General features: G+C 37.9%; 1 protein-coding gene across 1 annotated transcript; it reads left to right on the top strand.

Moving 5' to 3' along the window:
* The first annotated feature begins 3035 nt into the window (after window positions 1–3035).
* Window positions 3036–17971, top strand: LOC121399269. Its single transcript, XM_041579394.1, has 5 exons — window positions 3036–3160; window positions 9410–9808; window positions 11769–11852; window positions 14412–14518; window positions 17338–17971. The coding sequence occupies exons 1-5, from the start codon at window positions 3109–3111 to the stop codon at window positions 17425–17427; spliced, it is 732 nt and encodes a 243-aa protein (XP_041435328.1). The 5' UTR covers window positions 3036–3108; the 3' UTR covers window positions 17428–17971.
* The last annotated feature ends 226 nt before the right edge of the window (window positions 17972–18197 follow it).

Genomic DNA, 18197 nt, shown 5'->3' with positions numbered 1-18197 from the left:
TAATAGAGCAGGGTAACATATTGTTAGGGTCCAAATTACCCTGACAGCCATGCAGTGACTTGAATAAGAGACTGGGATATGAATAGGAGAGGAAAGTAGCGAATAGAAAGAAATAGAAAAGTAGCAAAAATTATAATAAGTTTGTAGCATTACAAAGTAGTGAAAATTTGTTGGTGAAAATTCTTTTGACGCCGGTGACGGTTCCGACATTTTTCACAGTTTCGATAATTTTCGCCAGTTTCGCGAATTTTGCGCAAAATTCATGGCGAAACGTGACAAATTCGCCCAGCACTATTACACAGCATTTGTTTTTAGATGGGTTCAATGACCCCCATTTGAAAGAGTCTGAAGAAGAAGGCAAGTAATTCCATATCCATAAAACATAAATAACAAAGGGCAATTGAAAAGTTGCTTCAAATTAGCCATTCTATAACATACTAATAGTTTATGTAATCTATTAATCTATGCAGCAATGTGTGTTTACTGAAATCACATGGCCCAATCAGAATAAAGGTCACTGGCACTGAAAAGTTTATATTGTCATCTCTTAATCATTCGCTTTGTATTGCACTGGGACAAGAATTATTCATGGGTAGCAGAATTCATAGCCCAGGATTGGCTGTTGCTGGACATGTGACCAATGATTTGCCTTTGATCAATAATTTACCTTTAAATAATCTGCTTTTATTATTGATAATGTAATATATTCAGTTACTATAGATCTCTATATTTATAGGGGGTTATTTTTTAAAGTCTGTTTTTATTTCTGTTTTTATTTTCTTTAGTGACAGATGATGTTAAAAGTCAGAATAAAAAAGTACTCCAACTTAGACCTGCTGAGATCACGTAGAAGCCAATGGCAGACGTCCCATTCACAAAAAGATATCCTGTGGTGGGTTCTGTACAAAAACCCGGAGATTTTGTGCTTTTGAGGCAATAAAGCGAAAACGTTTTCAGGGGTCAAATCTCAAAAAGTCGCAGTTTTCAGTGACAAATCTGAAAAAATGGTAAGATTCAGATTTTTTAACGATTTTACAGAGCCTTCTCCAACACAAGAAATTTTTGTGAAAATTTAATGATAAATCGAGGGGGGAAGTCAGTGTGGATTTGGTCGGAGTGGTTTTCAGAAAATAGTGAGAAAATTTTGATAAATAACCCCCAAAAAGTAGATTTGGGGGTTTGTTTTGCCCTAAAAGTTGAATATCTAGACTTGCTTGCAGTCTACTGTATCTACAATTAAGTACAGATACGCCCAAAATAAGGCTTGACCATTGGAAATCTGTTCTTTCAATAAGGGGTTGATAACCTTTTGTTTTTTATGGGATCCGGAGTTGCTACCTACCTTTCTTCTCCATTATTATGCCCCAGAAATACTCATCTAGTTCTATCTGTTGCACCTCCAAAGGTGCTTTAATTCTAGTGAATCATATTATTAGTATGTGCACTGGATCACAGTTGGGAATATATTGCTTTCATGTCCCTTTGCAAAGCTTAGGGGACAATTTTCAGAGGTACATCTACCTAGGAACCAAAAACACGGCCTCCAACACTAAAAGGAAAATGATTGACACATGACAGGGACTGCAGTCGGATTCTTTTAGAGAGCACAGTGTATATTGATGTTAGGGCAAAGACTGCTCATAAAATCAGCTCTAATCTATGGTTTTCAGATAATTGGAGCTATGGTAGTGAAACCTGAAATACTGAAAATAAAAGCGTTTTTTTATTTTAAAAAAGCCGGACCAAACTAGAATCCACAATTTGACCTTATTTGTTATTAAGAAAAGCACTATTTAATCGAATCAGAGCAAAAATCTGAATCGCACAATTTTCTCTGATTTTATTTCCGAATTGCTTGATTTTTTCCGGGCTTTTTCCCGAAAAGTCAAAATTTGTTTGGATTTTTGTCCGAAAAGCCAGAAAGAGTAGGATTTTCCGGCTAATCCAGCATAGACAACGGAAACTTTTAAAGGACATGTAAAGGAAAAAAAATAAAATCCCATTTTTACTGAAAAAGCTATTTCCAATATACTTCAATTAAAAAATGTGTACCGTTTTTATAAGAAACCTGACTGTATGCAGTGAAATTCTCCCTTCATTTACTGCTGTGGATAGGAATTGTCAGACGGTCCCTAACTGCTGAGCAGGGAAACAATCATACTTATGAACAGCAGGGGGAGCCCCGCCTTACTTCCCAGCCATGCAGAACTCAAGCAACTTTGTTTATGATGATCCCTAAGAAGCCCAGACCACACTGAGCATGTGCACAGTCTTAGTCTTGCAAAGATGTATAACAAAGTTACAAGATGGTGACCCCCTGTAGCCAACTTTGAAAGAATAAATTATTTGTTTGATTAGGCTTGTGGTGCAGTAAGTTCATGTTTATATTTAGTATACAAAATACAGCATTTCTAGCCTTATTCTATTTTAGACTTTACATGCCCTTTAAATAGGATAGGGACCTCTCCCATTGACTTATATACAACATCGGCAGGTCTGAGATGACAGATTTTCAGATTTGAAAATTTTGCAGCATTGGGCTTTAATAAATCCCCAAAAAATTGAGTTTTTTCCCATTAAAAATTCAGATTTTATAGTAAAAATTGTTTTTCACATTTTTGGCATTCGGACTTTTAAAAAATAACCTCCTTAGGCTTCAGTGGCAAAGACCCAGAGCAAGACCTAATTTGGGAGGGGTTATTTATATAGATATAGAAGTTGATTGCTTTTTATTTGTTCATCAGCAATAACTAAAGAAAGTTTGGGCAAAACTGATCAAATTTTTTACGGCTGCCATCTTGCTCTGTGTTACTTGCCAACCGGGTCCCACATTTTTCCAAGCTACGGTCTTCATAATCACATAAAATTGTACACAATAACATTTTCACTGTGACTTGTTATTTATACTTCCCATGCATCAAACCATAGCGCAAATAATGATGATTCACTTAAGGCTGCCACCAGAGTTTTGTGTTTGATGACGAGGAGGAGGAGGAAGAAGAGGAAGTGCTTAGAATGAGGAGTGATGGTGTCGCTGCACTGCCGTCTGTTTCCTGCATTCTCAGCTCAGCTCTAACACAGATATGATCACCTAGAGATCCTGCGAGTATGGCCAGAAGCTCCGACCTCTATATCCTCTTGTTCCCTCTCTACTGGCAAGGTAAGGGGCACCAAAGATCTGTACCAGATATAGATAGATATGTATAGTAGATATAGTAGTGTGTATATATATATATATATCAACTACAAGAGGTCCTCTGCACTCAACCCATTATCAATATATTTAAGACAGAGACATTTTGTGCATACTGCTACTGAAAAATGCCTTACCCTTTAAACAACACAGGGATTGTTTGTCCATATATTGCAATATATTTAAGCTGGCCAACTACGTCAAAGTCATCCCATATCTGGCCAGTCCTACGCTTAATTTTCATCTGATTCATTAAGAATTCAATTGCTTCATTATACATTTTACAAAGGGACTAAGTTTTACCTGCAACTTACTTGCTGCTTTCAAAGTAAAACTCCCAAACTTGGCTGCCCTTTTATTAGACACCAGTGGGATCACCTGACTATAGCTGGGAAGGGTGATCCCACTGGTGTCTAATAAAAGGGCAGCCAAGTTTGGGAGTTTTACTTTGAAAGCAGCTAGTAAGTTGCAGGTAAAACTTAGTCCCTTTGTAAAATGTATAATTAAGCAATTATATATATATAATCCGTGAAGAGCCGGCACAACTCGTAATCCGCTGTGTTATTTGCCTGGGTGCTATCAGCAAATAAGCATCATGAATATCCAGAACCAAAGCGAGCACTCTCAGGTCTTATTAGTTCAATAAAAGTGTTTTTATTTAACAAGCCGAAACGTCAGCTTCAGTTTGTTAAATAAAAACACTTTTATTGGACTAATAAGACCTGAGAGTGCTCGCATTGGTTACCAGCACATAAAAGGGAAAAAAAACACTTTCCAGTAAACTATAATTTTATATATATATATATATATATATATATATATATATATATATATATATATATATATATATATATATATATATAAAATTATAGTTTACTGGGAAAGTGTTTTTTTTTCTTTTATGTGCTGGTAAATGTGTCTTGTTTTGCAACCAATTTTTGTTTTCCCTTTGTTTTAAGCTTTCTGGTTATTTATCCAAATGAGGCACCCAGTTTTTATTAATGTCAGACTGCTCATGTTTTCACTGTCACCCAGGGACCAGAACAGCCAAAAGCTTCCAGGGATACAGTTACCTTATTGGGTAGAATTATTAACATTTGCATTTTTTTTTCTCCCAATGAAATTTAACTCAAAATAATATTCAAAATAATATTGTGAAAAAGCGCATTGAAAAAGCATTGCCGCCTAGCAAGTTGTCCAGCTTTCAGTCACCAAAACATTTTAATACAGTTTTGTCAATCTTTTTTAAATTCATAAAGTTTGTTTGTGAAAAAGCCGTGCTCCTGAGAAAAGAATTGTTAATTGTTTTCCCACAGGAAAAGATTGTGCAAATCATAATGCAGATGAAATACATTTTCCTTGGGGGAGAAAAAGCTGAGAATTGTTTCGCCAAATATTACTGAATCTGCCCCTGTATCTATTTCTCTTGCCCAAGTCATTTCTAGTAAGTCAGAGATCCCACTAGTAACAGAAAGCTGCCACAATGGAAATTACATTTCTTTAAATGGCTGTGACTTAACTCTGGGCTACTGCCCCAATAGCCAAATCTTTTAGGGCCTTAAACCTCAGGATGAGTCTCACACACATTTAATCAGCCAAAAATGTTTAGTTCTTGAACTTTGCAGCAATTCTCTTCCAGTGTATAGTAACATTAAAATCAGAAGCATTAAAAAATGAGTGCAACCCAGCAGCTGTCATATTCCCCTTGTGTACATTAGTGTCTAACTTTCCTTCAGTATTAACTGCAGCTTTTTCAGATGATTCTGTATATTCCAGATGATTCGGTCAACCGAAACCAAAAATTATGAATCAAGTGCGTCAGCTAAAAGGGGTTTAGAAATAAAAAAAAAAAACTTAAAGCAAATATCTGGTGGATCAAACTACTGTATATTTGAACCTTTTGAGTGAATAACATTGTAATTTAGTTCATGATGGGGATTATCCAAGTCTTGAGCATTTAGGCAATCTACAAAACAAAAAAATATATGTAACTGATATCACACCATTGGTATTAAGTGAGGTTGTGTTGCTTCTTCGTGGATAGAATGTGGTCACTGAGAAAAACGGCAAAAAAATAAAAAGGTACATTTTTTAAAGGAGAAGGAAAGGTTAAAACTAAGTAAGGTCCACCTAAATATACCAGTAAACCCTCAAAGTAATGCTGCTTTGAGTCCTCTGTCAAAAGTAACGAAGTATTTCTTTGCTTCTATTGTGTACTCATGGGCTTCTGTATCAGACTTCCTGTTTTCAGCTTAAACCTCCAGGCCTTGGGCTTGAGCATGCTCAGTTTGCTCCTCTCCCCCCCTCTCTGTTGTAATCTGAGCTCAGCTATGAGTGAGCAGGGAGAGACTAAGGCCGGAAGTGATGTCACACCAAGCTAATATGGCAGCTGCTATCCTAAACAAACAGAGAGCTGTTTACTCAGGTATGATAAAACATTCTTCAGAATAAATATAGTGTTATAGCTTGCACTATTGTGGTTAATCCATTAGCAATAAACTGCCTCCGTAGCTTTCCTTCTTTAAGGGTATCATTTCCCTTAAACATGACAGTTCTCATGCCAGTGTTTCTCTAATCTGAAAACTTTCCTTTCCACACACCTGCTGCCGGCACGGATGGCAAAGGGCCATTTCCTACTTTTGTTATAAGTGCAATCTCTGCATAGTGATCTGAAGCTTTAACAAGCAAGACCCAGATGGGTATGACTAGTTACACGGCTTCAATGTACCCAGTGAACCTACTCAGTTAAAGTGACCACTTGCAAGTAGTAACATAAAGAAGTGCAGCAGTGGTTGTTGCACCCTTGGAGATCCAACCTTTAGTCATTTCCCACTTTAGCTCAAAATAAGGTTACAGAGTTACAGATATAAGAAAATATATTGGTGTAAAAATAATTCAACAGTTCCAAGAATATCTTGGGCAGCAAATCAACCTTCAAGAAATTTCACATCAACTGAATCTGGACTGGGTTTTCAAGTGCTACTAGGAGAATAAATAGACTTTGTCCCAAATGCTACTGTAACGGGCCTCTAGGCTGAGCTCCATTGTACCAGCCACACAATTTGGGAATACCTGAACTACAAGGACATGTAGTAAACCCATCATTAAAAGGCAACACTACCTGGGACTAAATGATAGTGTTATTACCTGAGCATGATATAACAGGGGTCATCTTGACCTTTAACTTGAACAGAGTTATAAATGGTAATGGTGGTGCAGAAGCAACATAGACACCTGGCACGGCATCAGTTCAAACAGTAGAGAACAGAAGCCACACTCCCTTCATCAGACTAAGGGAGGCTTATCCACCTGAAACATTATATTTTGTCCTTCACGCTCTGTGACCAAATAAATGGACAATTCAACATTTGTTTTTGCTGCTCCCATTATGTTTTTCTTACCTAACATAGTAACATAGCAGATGAGGTTGAAAAAAGACACATGTCCATAACGTTTCACTAAAACCTGCCTTGCTTTGTCAAATTCTTCCCTTAAATAAACGATTTAAAAATGAACCTCAAACATGGCTTAATATCAGGAGCGTTTGCAACTACTCACTTCCTAAAAGGGATACCAACCTTTTCTTGAAACTCTAAAATGTCTAATTCATGGAGAGAGTTCCGCAATGTCACAGCTGTTACAGAAAAACACCTCCAACATCAGAAGGAATTTACCCTTAAATGATGTTGTTCAAACAGTTTGTAAGACATAATTTATAACTGTTCCCTTGGGCCATATTTGAGGCTATTTCCCCTTTAATAAGTCAACCCTGCAGATATTGCAGGACTCCAATGCTCATCCAAATGAGATCTTAAAGGAGAAGGAAAGCTACGGAGGCATTTTATTGCCAATAGATTAGCTGCAATAGTGCAAGATAGAATGCTATATTTATTCTGTAGAATGTTTTACCATAACTGAGTAAAAAGCTCTAGAAACTCTCTGTTTGTTTAGAATAGGAGCTGCACTATTAATGTGGTGTGACATCACTTCCTGCCTGAGTCTCTCCCAGATTACAGTAGAGAAGGGAGGGGTGGGGGGAGAGGAGCAAACTGAGCATGCTCTTGCCCAGGGCAATGAGGTTTAAGATGAAGGCAGGAAGTCTGATACAGAAGCCCATGAGTACACAATAGAAGGAAAGAAATGCAGTGTTTCTTTTGACAGGGGACTCAGAGCAACATTACTTTGGGAGTTTACTTATATATTTAGATGGACCTTTCTGATAAGGCTTACTTAGTTTTAACCTTTCCTTCTCCTTTAAACGGGAGCTATCGCAAAAAAGAAAATTTGATATAAGCTTTATCATACTGAAACTTTGTACAATCAATTAAACATTTTGCATTGTTTCTGAAATAATCAAATTTATGTTCACTATTCCTCTCTCAGCATCTGTTTCTCTTCATTCTGTCTTCATGCAGCAGTTGGGTGTCAGATTCAGTCATTGACAGTTAGATCCAATATATCTTATAGGGGGGCTTCCTTTCCTAGCAAATGAATAAGAGCTCACTCATAAAATCTAACAAAATAACTGCCTTTTGCACAGATCCTGCATGTAGAGAGACATGATGTCTGGTGATTTTAGTGAGCTCTAATACATCTTCTAGGCAAAAGGAGTCTCACCCTGGTGGTCTAGTGGGCGAAATTTAAAGGTATTTAAAGGGGCTTTGAGTTAAAACTCATTGCCCGTTGTTAGGTCTAACTTGTGTTAGTATCTGGGTGTGCTTATTATCTGTTTAATTCTGGTTTTGATCCTGCCTGCCTGTCTGACTATCCTAAAATTCTATAATCCTGATCCTTGCCTGCCTGACCATTCTGAACTCCGCTGATCCTGACCTAAGCCTGTCTGACAATTCTGATCTCTCCTGGTTTTTGACCCTTGCCTGCCCGACTACTCTTTTGAACTCCACCTGTACCGACCCCGGGCCGATTGAACTCTGCCTGCACTGACCCCGGCCTGCCTGACTACGTTTGTCTACTCCTTGAACTGTACCTTCCGTGCAAAACCTTGCCAACAACCATCCCTCTTCGCTCGTCCAGAACCCTTAGCTTGGCTGCTCTCTTATTAAGACCTGGCGGCATCCAATTAGCTGAGGGCTCCTCCTGAGGTGAAAGGCGGCTGTTAAAGGCAGAAACAAGAGCAGAGACCAGAGAGCCTAGCACCGGTTCTGGATTTAGGGTGCTGATCGTCACACTCAGTATAAAATATATTGGATCTAACTGTCAATGAATATCTGATACCCAACTCTTGCATAAAGAGAGGGTGAAGGGAAACAGACACTTAGTCTAAGACAAAGTGTCCTTGGTAGACACGAAATGCATCTGACCTTGGTTCTTAATTATGGAAAATAAAATGTAAGCCTTTTTAACCCTTTTACAATCTGACTCCAGCTTTACTACTTTGTGGGTCCAGGCTTGTGCCAGCCTCTTTTGAAGTTTTCTGGATATATATATATATATATATATATATATATATATATATATATATATATATATATATATATATATATATATATATATATATATACTCTAGTCTCCAATAAAGTATCACATTTGTTAAGCTTCAGAAGAGTCCCGTGAGTGTCGCTATTACTGCAGATATAACATTACATGTTAAAAGAACATAGAGCACTCATGGGACTTCAGTTATGTGCAAAGCTTTAATGGTGCAAGTTTGCACATAAATTAAGTCCCATGAGTGCTCTGTGTTCTTTATGCTGATACTACTTTTTGCAACACCTGGGCTTTTTTGCCTTTTAGGGGTGAGTGCAGGCCCGGACTGGCAATCTGTGGTTCTGGCAAATGCCAGAGGGGCTGCTATAAGATGCCATAGAAGGTCAGTATTTAGTGGCCTGGTGTGGGCTGATTGGGCCTCTGTGTATCTAAAATGCCAGGGCCTATTTTAATTCTCAATCCAGACCTGGTGAGTGCACTGCTCTTTATATATACTGAGATTTTCCATACCTTTTACCAGATTATTTGCCCTTCTTTGGACATACTGTACTCTTGTATGGCATGACTAATTACCCTACCCACCTCTCTAATAATTACATTCCCAAATACTACACATGCAGCAGATGTGCTGTTGATGTGCAAGCTGTGGACCTGGGTCCATTCCCTTACTCCCCGGCTTCCCTTTTTAACAAGTTTTCTGAATGATAACTTTACCTGATATTTTGTACATACATACATATTTTAAATAACTGAATATTTCCCCAATAGTTTTTACAGATGCCGCACTGAGCATCATTCAGACTCCTAAGAATTTATCGGTTACAAAGGGAGACAATGTCTGTATAACTTGCTCCTGGGAAGCTGAGGATCAGGATGAGAGGATCAGAGTCTGGTGGAAAGTATATTATGAATCAGCGAGTGCAGCTCATAATGGGACAGTTTTAGCATCGGTTATGTGGATAAACAATAAAACGGAGGTCAGAATAAGATCTCGGGATCAGAGTGACTATCAGTTAACCAAGGATAAAGCCCAGCTCTGGCTTTTCTCTGTCGATGAGAGCGATGCAGGAAATTATATTTGTGAGGTCATCATTGATAAACCAGAACATCGATCTGGAAAAGGAAAAGGCACAACATTATATGTCATTGACTCCTCGTCCTCTCCTGGTAAGAAAGTCATCTCATAAAATATTCACTGGCAAAGAACCACACAGATACAAATACTTGCATGCAATATGTTGATATATTTATACTGGTCTTGGTGATAAGTCAAAATTTAATAAATATTACATATTTTTGCATCCAGATTAGAAAATAAGGACAACTAGATTATTTACGCAGATATTTTTTTGTACTCTGCATTATGGTAGAGCCAAACATCTCTTTGATCATGAGTCCCTCTCAGGGTCAGACTGGGGGGCCCGGGGCCCACCAGGGCTGCTGTCTCTGGCCCCAGCCACAAAGCCCCCTACAACCATACTCCATATCCTTCCATGGTCATGGTTTTGGACCAAGATACAGAATAGGCCCTGGCATGTAAACACACAGGGGCAAAATGAGCCCCCAATAGAAGACCAATAAATAGTGATTGTCTATGGCATCTTACAGCATCCCCTCTGGCATTTGCCAGAATGTACAGATTGCCAGTCTGGGCCAATGTTGGTTGCCAGTGGTTGTGGAGCCTTAGACTGTGCTCTTTGTGGCCAAAAAATATTTATTTCTGACTCCAAACCCACCCATATTCCAGTAACTGCCACACCATTATAACAGGGTCTTTGAGGGAAGTGCATAGGTCATCTTGAGTGTAATTGTACCATTAATGTTGTGATACCTCAATAAGTCTGTGACTGCACAGTGAGTGTGGGAGCTGCTAAGCAAGTGTTGCATGTGAAGATGCTGGGGAGGAAAGCTCTGAACTGGCATGTATGGAGCAGACTGACTCTCAGAGCACCCCGGGAGGCAGCATCTCTACAGCCGATGGGGGAAGTGCAAAGAAGGAAAGGCAGGTTTTAGTTATAGGGGATTCAATTATTAGAAAGGTGGATAGGGTATCAATGACCCTTCATGCCGAACAGTCTGCTGCTTGCATGGTGCTAGGGTTCGGCATGTGGTGGAACGAGTAGACAGAATATTAGGTACAAATAACAAAGTTAGAGGAGGTGGTGAAGTCCTCAAGAATGATACAGTCCCCTCAAGTGGGCGGGGGGAAAAAAAGGAGAGTGTAAAGAAAAATAGAAAGGGGTGAGCTGAGGGGAGGCTATTAAGACTACAGACATTACATAGATACTGCTATTTCAACAGCTAGACATGTCCAGTTTCTGGAACACTGCTCACACTCGCCCATGGTCCCCAGATGGCATCAAACTTGTTAGGGCATCCGCAGGCTGGGTCAGATTTGCCCGTCACTAGTCTCCAGTGATGAATCTCCTCTCCACTCGTGAGGCAACTTCGGGCAAAGTTTGACATTGTTTTTTAATTTTAACTTTTAGTAACCTTGCTGTGGGGTACCAGGTTTTCTGCTGGACTACAAGCAGGATCAAGGACCACCAGCTAGTCCTCATTCATCTGGGTCTCTCCAACTTCACTGAAGTGTCTCTATATTGCCTGGGTTGTCTCTTCACTAAGGCCTCCCTTGCCACAGGCTAACCCGTATGATTAACCCATTATCTTTTATATTACTAGGGGGATACCACATCCAGCTACAACTTTAGGACTTCTAGTGGTTTGGACAGAAATTAGTAAAAACCAATATAAATAAGCAAGAGGGGGGTTTGCCCAGGGCAGCAATTTTTATTGTATTCCAGTATATGTTCCATTTTGTATATTAAGCCTTGACTAAGCAGGAACTGCAAGCCATTATTATCCTTTCATAGTAAAGTGCTACCAAATTATCCAGAACTTTATCAGCACATCCCTCTGCCAGTGAAATAAACTCGGCAATTGCCCTGATGGAACCCAAATACTTACTGGAGAATTCAACGTTTTTTTTATCTGCGTCCCAAAGTTTTGAAAACAAATACTAGTTAACTAAATATAAAACTATATAACTGAATATTAAATCAGAATGCATGATCATTTTTGTGAGTTTTGTTTGTGTCTAATTATTATTTTTGTTTACCTTGAGCAGGGTTAGCTTATTTGGCCATGTTTATCATCATTCCTGCTGTGATATTGTTGGGATATTTCCTGTACAAAAGAAGAAAGCAAGAAAGTAAGAATTTTATTCTCAGTGTCATCAGGTTACTTGTTACTGTGTTTGGTATGGCTCAGCGCAGCCAATCAGGATACTATAGAGGGTACATATGGCCTATGGCATTACTGACTGGGATTAATATAGACAAGTCATTTCTTAAGAAATTATGTAAATCAGAAACGCACAGCTGCATTGCACCACAGATACAAGGCTCCTGTTATCACACGATGTCGGGAGTTGTGGTTCAGCAACAGCTGTAGGTCCTCTGGATAGAGATCCCTCAGAAAAATACCATTTGCTAATCATATTTTCTTGGTCCTGTTGTCATGATGGTACATCAGATAAAATCTGCCTTGATTTCTGGTGGCCTGAAATGTAATTCTGGAGGCCCAGGAGGAACCAAATACTTTTGTTATATGTAGCTCCAAAGGACCAGTCTGTTTTTAATGCTGGCTGTTGTTAAAGTGGTCCAAGTATTGGGATGCATGTAACAATACGGGGAGCAGAGACAGCAGCTGCAGGGGGTCCAAGTAGGAGATCGGCCATAGTAAAGTCTGTCCTGTACCTTCACAGCAAAAGGCGTCTTTCTGGTAGACATAAGCAAAATATTAATAAATAATATTCATCTAAATTATCTATAAATAACAATAATCTAAATTTTGAAAAATGATTCCTTTTTCTCTGTGATAATTAATAATATAATAATAATCTTTGTGCATGATTGAAACTTAGATATAAATGGAAGCAAATCCAGCCTATTGGGTTTATTTCATGTTTACATGATTTTCGAGTAGACTTAAAATATGAAGACCCAAATGATAGAAAGATCCGTTATCTGGAAAACCCCAGGTCCTGAGCATTCTGGATAACAGGTCCCAAACTGAACTAACACCTGTAGTTTTTGCACTCACACAGGGGTCTCTTCATTTCTTGTATCCTTGTACAGGTTTTAGGGGATTCAGAAAGGGCAAGGTGACCCATTAAATAAAAATTCTTGATCACTGGCCTATAGTGCAGAGAGCTTGGTGGACAATACATTTACTAAACCAAGCAATGATTTCTGTGAAAGGCTTACCTTGAAAGTGGCTGGATCCAAGTTGTATACAAATTACATTTTGTGGTTCCTGCAAATATTATCAGTCTAATTCTTTACTTTGTACCAATGGGGATGTCAATTTAAGATGGCCACATACCAGCCAGCCAGTCCAGATTGAGTTATCACCTTGGCAAGTGTATGGGGCCTTAGAATTATAACCTGGTTGATATCTGGCCAGACATGTTTGAAGAGTAGAAAGACTGAGCTTTCCAGACTGGTTAGAAGTCCCTATTGTCATCCAATCTTTGTCCCAGGGGTCAATAACAGCCCTATTTATCCCACCACCTGCATGACTAAATCAGGCCAAACAAATGTACTTTACTGTGTAGAGTGGTTTTAATTTCTTACTTTCTCACTCTGTGGCCTTTGCAAAGCTCTTCTTGGTGCGAACGGGAAGTTACACTGTTGCACCGTAGGGGTTTCACACTCTCAAATGGAAATAGTATTGCGGATAAACGTGTCAAAAGTCACACCTCTATCTACCATGTGTATCCCACACCAAACAGTTTTCTTTGCATATCACAAATACGCTGCACGCACTTCTACTTTTGGCTTTTGGCTAACACCCCCCACCCAAGAAAACATTGCTGTGAGACTAGAACATTAGAAATATGGACTATCCTATTGTTTGGCCCCTGAGGAACTACTGGATTACACAGAGGTCTTTTGGAAACCTGATGATAAAGAGCTGCATCAAAGTGATTATGTAGTCTTCATCTAAACTAATTCAATGGTAGGGTGGCATTTTAGGGTTGATAGTTTTAGAATGTTTTGTTCCCTCCTTAAAGGCCAACAACACAGGGTACACAGAGAATATGGCAGAAGGGCCCAAATCTCCAATGTTCTTATATTATAAGAGCACAGGACAAAACAATGTGAGTCTTTCTCAAGATCAAAAACTACAGTCTAAATACAAAAAGACTCTTTATATTATATTGCTTATTTTGTAATATAGATCAATTATATATTCTACTGTAAGGGGCAGATTTATCAAGGGTCGAAGTGAATTCGAGGGAATTTCGAAGTAAAAAAATTTGAAATTTGAAGTAATTTTTTGGATACTTCAACCATCGAATAGGATACGACTTCGAATTCGATTCAAAGTAAAATAGTTTGAATATTCGATCATCGAAGTACTGTCTCTTTGAAAAAACTTCGACTTCAATAGTTCGCCAAATTAAACCTGCCGAATTGCTATGTTAGCCTATGGGGACCTTCTACAAACTTTTTCCAAGTGTTTACACATCGAATAAAAATCCTTTGATCGATCACTAAAATCCTTAAATGACTTCGAATCATTTAAGGATTTTTATTCGATCGCAGGATTGCCAAATTTGCTGAAAAAACGTTGAATTCGATATTCACATTTGAAGTATTTAAATTCGATGGTAGGATTTCGAAGTATTTTCAACTTTCAACCCTTGATACAGTAAATCTACCCCTAAGTATCTCACAATTTATCTCTATGTTTGCCTTCAAAGAAATACATCTTTTAAATCAAAGAGCACCAGAAGCTGTGGAACTGAATGAAATGAATGAAAATGTGAATGACGGGGAGGACAGTTCTTCATCAAATTCTGTGACATGGGTAATTGCAGCCCTCTCATTGTGATAATCTAAAATACCCAACCTACAGGTTTCTATCTTTTGATAAACTATAGCACCCGTCTTCATGTAGAAATGATGGTTCAGCAACAGATTGAGGGCCCCTGGCTTGACATACCTGAATTGGGGGAACATTCCTTCTCAGTCTTTAAAGGAGAACTAAACCCTAAAAATAGATATGACTAAAAATGGCATGTTTTATATACTGAACTTATCGCACCAGCCTAAAGTTTCAGCTTGTCAATAGCAGCAATGATCCAGGACTTCAAACTTGTCACAGGGGGTCACCATCTTGGAAAGTGTCTGTGACACTCACATGCTCAGTGGGCTCTGATTGGCTGTTGAGAATCTAAGCTTAGGGCTCGTCACTAATTATCCAGCAGACAATGAGCTTCCCCTGTAATATAAGCTGATGCTACAGGTTTGCTGATTATTAAATTCTGATGCTTATTGCACTGGTTTCTGTGCTGCCATGTAGTAATTATCTGTATTAATTACTAATCAGCCTTATATTGTGACATTTCTATTCTATGTGTACTGTATATTGTGAGTGGGTCCCTAAGCTCAGTAAGTGACAGCAGCACAGAGCATGTGCAGTGAATCAGCAGAAAAGAAGATGGGGAGCTACTGGGGTATCTTTGGAGACACAGATCTTTACTGCTAAAGGGCTGTGGTTGCCTTGGGCTGGTACAGAAGTCCAAAACATAACGAACAACATTTCTAGCCTATTTCTTTAGTTTAACTTTCCTTGTCCTTTAAGAGCTACTTTGGGCAGGTCCAACTAGAGACCTCAACTAGATATAGTCCTCAAACGGATAAAATCATTTCTCAGCCTGCATTTGGGCTATATGTCTTTTATGAAATCATAATTTTAAGATATTATGTGTTGTAATTTTAATGGAAAATGTGTGCGGGGAGGGGTCAAGGTTATAGTAAAAGGAAAGAGTTAAGACACAGTTTTCCTACACCAGTAGTGAGTAGTTTATACAAGTAGTGAGTCATTTTTACAATTGGCGAGTCGTTTATACACTGTGTACCTGATATCTAATGAACTTTTGCATGGGTTGGTTTATTTTACGTAAAATAAAAGTAGGTGAATAGCAATTAGGCAGATTTATTGTTTTATTTTGCTACTGTGGTAAGTTCAGCTGACACTGCTCACAACATTCAGTAGTATAAATGACAGATTGAAAGACAAATAGAAGAGGGTTAGAACAAAATGTTTAATTAATAAAAGATAATTTTAACAACGACAAGCAAGACTCTCAACTATCATATCAATTTAAATTTTTAAAAATGATTTCTTCTCTGTAATAATAAAACAGTAGCTTGTATTTGATCCAAACTAGGATATAATGAATCCATATTTTGAGCAAACCAAGCCTATTGGGTTTATTTCATTTTTACATGATTTTATAGTAGACTTAGGAGAATATTTATCAAGGGGCAGATTTATCAAAGGTCGAGTTGACATTTCGATGTGAAAAACGTAGAATTTCTAGCTATTTTTTGTGTACTTCGACTAGGGAATAGTCATACTTCGATTCGAATTTGAAAAAACGCTGAAATTCGAAGGTCTAATTTTTTTTTGAAGTACTGTTTCTTTAAAACTTAGACTTCGACCATTCGCCACCTAAAAGCTGCCAAAGTGCTGTGTTAGCCTATGGGGGACCTCCTACAACCTGTATGGAGATAATTGGGGGAGTTTGGGAGATCGAAGGTCGAAGTTAAAAAAACTTCAAATCGAAGTACGATTTGAAGTACGATCGTACGATTCAAAGTAGGGCAAATTCGGCCCACTTCGACCCCAAAAAAACTTCGACCTCCATTCGATTGGTCTTTTGAATTTGAAGTTCGAAGTTTTTTTAACTTCGACCTTCGACCTTTGATAAATGTGCCCCAATGGTCAAATTACGAGTTTATGGCAGTTTCTAAAAACTCCCATCACCTCCCAAAAACTGACTGATCAAAAAAAAAAATCTAATTTTTTAAATTCAGGTGAATAGGATTGACCTGCAAACTCGAATTGAATTCTAATCGAATTTGATTCAAGTTTTTTCATCAAAATTTTTTTTTTAAAAAAAAATATTTATTTTTTAAAAAATAAAAAAATTTTTTTTTTTCAAAAGTCCACCAAACTACTTCAAATTGATTGATTTTTCTTTAATGAAAAATAAACCTATCTCCTATATACTTTAATTAAAAAATGTGTACCGTTTTTATAAGAAACCTGACTGTATGCAGTGAAATTCTCCCTTCAGTTACTGCTGTGGATAGGAATTGTCAGACGGTCCCTAACTGCTGAGCAGGGAAACAATCATACTTATCAACAGCAGGGGGAGCCCCCGCCTTACTTCCCAGCCATGCAGAACTCAAGCAGCTTTGTTTATGATGATCCCTAAGCAGCCCAGACCACACTGAGCATGTGCACAGTCTTAGTCTTGCAAAGATGTATAACAAAATTACAAGATGGTGACCCCCTGTAGCCAACTTTGAAAGCATAAATTATTTGTTTGATTAGGCTTGTGGTGCAGTAAGTTCATGTTTATATTTAGTATAGAAAATACAGCATTTCTAGCCTTATTCTATTTTAGACTGTACATGCCCTTTAAGGTATGAAGACCCAAAATTACGATAAGATCCTTTATCCGGAAAACCCCAGGTCCCGAGCATTCTGAATAACAGGTCCCATACCTGTATGCATTAAAATAATGGAATAGCATTCTTAGAAATACTTCTGCAACTGATACATATCCAAATAAAATGCCAATTATTTACAGCTATAATCTTTTGTATTAACAGGCCATTTCAACACTTTATGAATCTTGTGACTATTTTGCAATGAAAATTCCTGAGACTCCAGAAGAGCCTGTTTACAGCCTGGCTACGTAATTATTCGGCAAGAGACTTTCCCACTGTAAATTCTTGGAATTTAACTTTTGATGCAAGATAATTATTCCTGAGCATGAAGATGGTAGTCAGATCAGTGTTAGTGGAGTCATGAAGCAAAATTGTAGCCCATTTTAATGGTTTTAGCAGTTTCTTTAAAAAACAAGATGGCGCAAATTACTCAAATTCCCATAAGGAATAAGAATATTATGTTAATAGAATATCTGCAGAAGATGATACACCCTCCTCTGTCGTTTATCTTGAAACGCCTTCATTCCACCCGCCGGGCAATTTATCTTGGTGACTTCTGAGGCCTTTAATGAACTTCAAAAGTCTGAATTGCACGGACGGTATCTGACATACTGGAAAGAATGGACTGAATCTCTTCTGGACCTTTTAACTAATGGAATGAGACATCTGAAAATGGGCATGTGGACGAATGAGGAAAATCACATAATTATGTGAAAGGACACAGTGTGCTGAGGAATTGTGTATTTTTGCTTTTAAAGGGAGGTTTCAGAGTACTATTGGATTTACTCTGCTATTGTATATATATATATATATATATATATATATATATATATATATATATATATATATATATATATATATATATATATATATATAATATATATATATATATATCTCTACAGACCAATTTTAAGCTTAAACATGCAGTCTTATTTCCATTGGCACATGATGTCATACTGTTGCACAAGAATTTTTTATGCAGAACATTTTTTCCAATGCAGATATTTTTTCCATTAGCAATT

This window comes from Xenopus laevis, chromosome 1S (genome assembly GCF_017654675.1).
Source record: "Xenopus laevis strain J_2021 chromosome 1S, Xenopus_laevis_v10.1, whole genome shotgun sequence".
NCBI classification, from domain to species: domain Eukaryota; kingdom Metazoa; phylum Chordata; class Amphibia; order Anura; family Pipidae; genus Xenopus; species Xenopus laevis.
This window is presented reverse-complemented; position numbering and strand designations above follow the sequence as displayed.